This window comes from Ciona intestinalis, chromosome 9 (genome assembly GCF_000224145.3).
Source record: "Ciona intestinalis chromosome 9, KH, whole genome shotgun sequence".
NCBI classification, from domain to species: Eukaryota; Metazoa; Chordata; class Ascidiacea; order Phlebobranchia; family Cionidae; genus Ciona; species Ciona intestinalis.
This window is the reverse complement of record NC_020174.2, coordinates 2402660-2406288: the sequence shown is the minus strand read 5'-3', so window position 1 is coordinate 2406288 and position 3629 is coordinate 2402660. Positions and strand designations below refer to the sequence as shown.

At 32.5% G+C, this 3629-nt stretch overlaps 1 protein-coding gene across 1 annotated transcript in view; it reads left to right on the top strand.

The window, feature by feature from the left end:
- The first annotated feature begins 335 nt into the window (after positions 1 to 335).
- LOC100177750 (golgin subfamily A member 2) overlaps positions 336 to 3629 on the top strand; it is a 6440-nt gene continuing 3146 nt past the window's right edge. The window contains exons 1-7 of the mRNA XM_002130773.4: positions 336 to 490; positions 862 to 954; positions 1256 to 1579; positions 1889 to 1974; positions 2329 to 2455; positions 3150 to 3269; positions 3335 to 3397. Coding sequence (XP_002130809.3) covers positions 446 to 490; positions 862 to 954; positions 1256 to 1579; positions 1889 to 1974; positions 2329 to 2455; positions 3150 to 3269; positions 3335 to 3397 — 858 coding nt within the window. The 5' untranslated portion in view covers positions 336 to 445. The remainder of the gene's footprint in view (positions 491 to 861; positions 955 to 1255; positions 1580 to 1888; positions 1975 to 2328; positions 2456 to 3149; positions 3270 to 3334; positions 3398 to 3629) is intronic.

Here is a 3629-nt window from a genome sequence, read left to right as displayed (position 1 = left end):
GGCATTTTAAACAGAGAATGGCTTTTTATTTTTTAATATGAGGTACTCAACAGGTAGTGAAAGAACACAGTTTTTATCAAGAAAATTTTACACTCTTTTATTCTGAGGCTACTTGCCGAACAAAAAATGTTAGAGGTTATAAAGAACGCCATGGAGACATGCGTATCTAACAAATTCAACATAGTAAGTATATAAACGTATCTATTGCGACAATCATTTCCAGCTTGTTTATCTGTGAATCTAAAAGGGTTATCAAAATCAAACACACTACCCTAAATACGCGATACTTTTTCGCCACGTCTCTATTCTGCCTGGTGTCGCCCTTCTGTTTGTTCATTACAATTATATATACGACTATAGCGCAGTCTGTATTGGTATACTGCAGTGTTTTGTGAGCTGTTAGTTTCTTCCACTTTCGTCAAGTTTTGGAGGTAATATTAACATAATGGACACCCAACGGGAAGAAAAGATTGCCGCGGCAAAACGAAAAGTACATAAATTGTTTTTTTGTTGTTGTTGCATACTGTCACTATGAGCGGTCGTATAATTTACATTTGTATTTTAGACGTTGGTGGTTATAGGGGTTGATGGTTATGGGGTTAGTGGTTATAGGGGTTACTGGTTAAGTGGTTAGTAGTACTTAGGGGTTATTGGTTATATAGGGGTTAGTAGTTAAGAGTTAGTGGTTAGCAAACAAGGTGGGGGAGGATTCTTCACTGTTATTTTTCATTGTATAAGTAGAGCATGAATCGTTATTGCTATAGTTTCTGTTTTAAATTTAAGTTTTTATGCATGTTTTGCACTGTACATATAAAAACAATTGTCACGTGTTGTAGCACACTAATACATGTATTTTTACAGCTCAGGCAGTTTAAACAAAAGAAACATAAAGCCAAAAAGGCAGCAGTACCATCAACAGATGAAAACCAACCAAATACTGCTTTGCCTTCTCTTGTAAGTCTTCAACGAATGCTAATACATTATGGTGTTTATACACATATGTTAAACATAAAACTGAAAGCATTAAATAGCATGTTACTTGTTACTAACTTTGTGAAAGGGTGTATAATATATGATAATATAATTTTTTTAGCCAAATGTTATAGGTACTTATTATGGCAAGGCAAAGTTATGTCATGAAACTAAATATAGATATACTTATTTAAAGGTTTAACTTGTTTGTTGGACTTTTGTTTTATTTTTGTACTTCGGTCAAAAGCAGGTAAGCTGTTTAATATTTAAAATGTATTTTTAGGTTTCTGATGATGCGTCTTCAGTTGCAAGTGAAGATATAGTTACACCGGTGTCCTACCAACAGGATATTACAACACATAATGAAAAACCTTTGGATACAAGCCGCATATCTGATTGTACAGATACTAAAAACTCAAGTCAAACAAAGTATACTGACAATGAAAATGTTGTAATACATGGGGAACATTTATCATTGCAAGAAGAAGTAAATGCCCTGAACAGTATCCAGCAAAATAACTCTAATAATAGTATTGGTGATACCAATTCTGACATTTATACAAATGGAGACTCACAGCAAACTGTAGAAGAGAATGTTACTACCGTGGTAAGGTTTAACTAAATATTTTGTATATTTTTCCAAGGCATGATATGTTTTGTTTATGTTGTTTAAATCTGCCTAAAAAGTCAGTGGTATGTAAATGGCAAGGGACTCAGAGCAGAAAGGTCATCTCATTTGTCAATTGCCATTAATAGCTTTATAACAGCCATACTAGTAATCCGTATTGTGAGGGTCTATGACGTTTTTTAAACAGTGTATTTTCCTAAAGGTTAGATTACTGGGAGTTTTTTGTAGACTTCTAAATACTGCGTTATCTATGTGGTTCAACTTTAAATTACTTTATTTTACCTACAGGTAAATGAAAGTCCCTATGAAGAAAAACAGCCACTTTCAACCAGTGTTAACACCTCCATTTACAATGGAAACCCAGAAAGTAACAGGTACTGTATTACTAAGAGTATTCATTATTAACTTCACCAGTTTTGTGGCACAAGACAATTGAATAGTCATTGGTCAAATTTAGTGGTCATTAATGGACTTTTTAAATTATCACCCATACAAAACAATGGTTAAAAAATTATTTGAAATAGGTTTTTTATATTACCGATTATTAGTTGTTACTATATCTTATATTAACTGTTGTTATTATAACTGCCTTGTGGTGAATTGGTGATAAACATGGGAAATTTGTTTATTTATTTATACAGTTGGAAGTTTCACAGTCTGTTAATATTGCACAGTTCAATTGACAATTATATCCAATATCCAACCTAATTTAATTAATGTATTTATAGAAGTGACTTGGCAACTACTGAAAGCTTGATTCAAATATCAAACAAACTAAACGAACTTGCTGCTGAAGCACAATCTGTATCAAGTAATGATGTGAAAAAAGATGACTCCATAGTTTCAGTCCTTACTGTACGTACCAAGTTATATTTTAACTTTTTAAATAATAGGGTCCAATTTGTTTTTATTTCTGTAACATTCTTAGTGTTCAAATTAGCATAAGTAAATGTATTGTATCATTTTTTTATGTTACGATAGCAATTTATCTTTCTATGATTTGGAATGCAAGTTTAATGTTATGATTGGTTAGTTTAACTGTGTTTTATTACATCTTGTGTAGCAATTTAGACAAGAATTACAAAACAAGTCACAACAAAATGAATGTAAAACTCACTTTTTAATTAGTAAAATGCGATCTGCTAATTTGAACCTTGTACCTTACTAGTTCTGGGGAAAGGGATTAGGGTTTTTCATGCTGCATAATCTGCTTATCCAATATGCTAATATCATAAGAGTCTGAGTAACATAGTTTGAAAATCTGCCATACAAATGAAATAACGTTCTGTCCAGGAGAACTGTAGATAGATTTTGTTTAGATATTCGCTTTTGTGAGGATGAAACCTCTTACTGCCAGTTCAATTACAACTAGTAGTATTTTGTGATAAAAAATCTTAACATTGTATCAATCTTTATTTTTTACCAACCCTGCTTTTATTCAAGTAACAAAATGTATTTTTTAATGTAAAATAATAATAATAATGTACAATATTTTGTATAGGCCTATATATATACTATGTACATATATGTGTGTGTCTTTTTGCATCAGAATCGAAACCAGGAGTTGTCCAAACAAATATGTGAGCTTACCCAACATAAGCAACAACTGCTTTTACAAGTTAATCAACTGAATCATCAGATGCATGAAATGCAAGTCAAACTGGAAAAGGTAAATTACAAAATGTGTTTCAAGGATTATCAATAGTTTAAAATTTTGGATGTGTTTTTTTTTAGGAAGAACACCAGCTTCATGCACGTAGTGTAAAAGAGGAGAGTTCCCTACGCCAGCAAATACAGGTACATTAATAATAATATCCGTGGCATAGTGGTTAGCACGCCTGCCTTTAACCCAGAGGTAATCAGTCTAAGGCTCGACGCTGCTACCATTGTGGGCGAATGTGTCTTTGGGCAAGACAGTTAACGGCAATTTCTTCAACCCAGTGGTCGCTAATGGGTTGTCCAAGTTATCAGCCATACGTAAATAATAGAAAAAAATGAAAAAAAATAATCACCCACAAAGTAACAGACA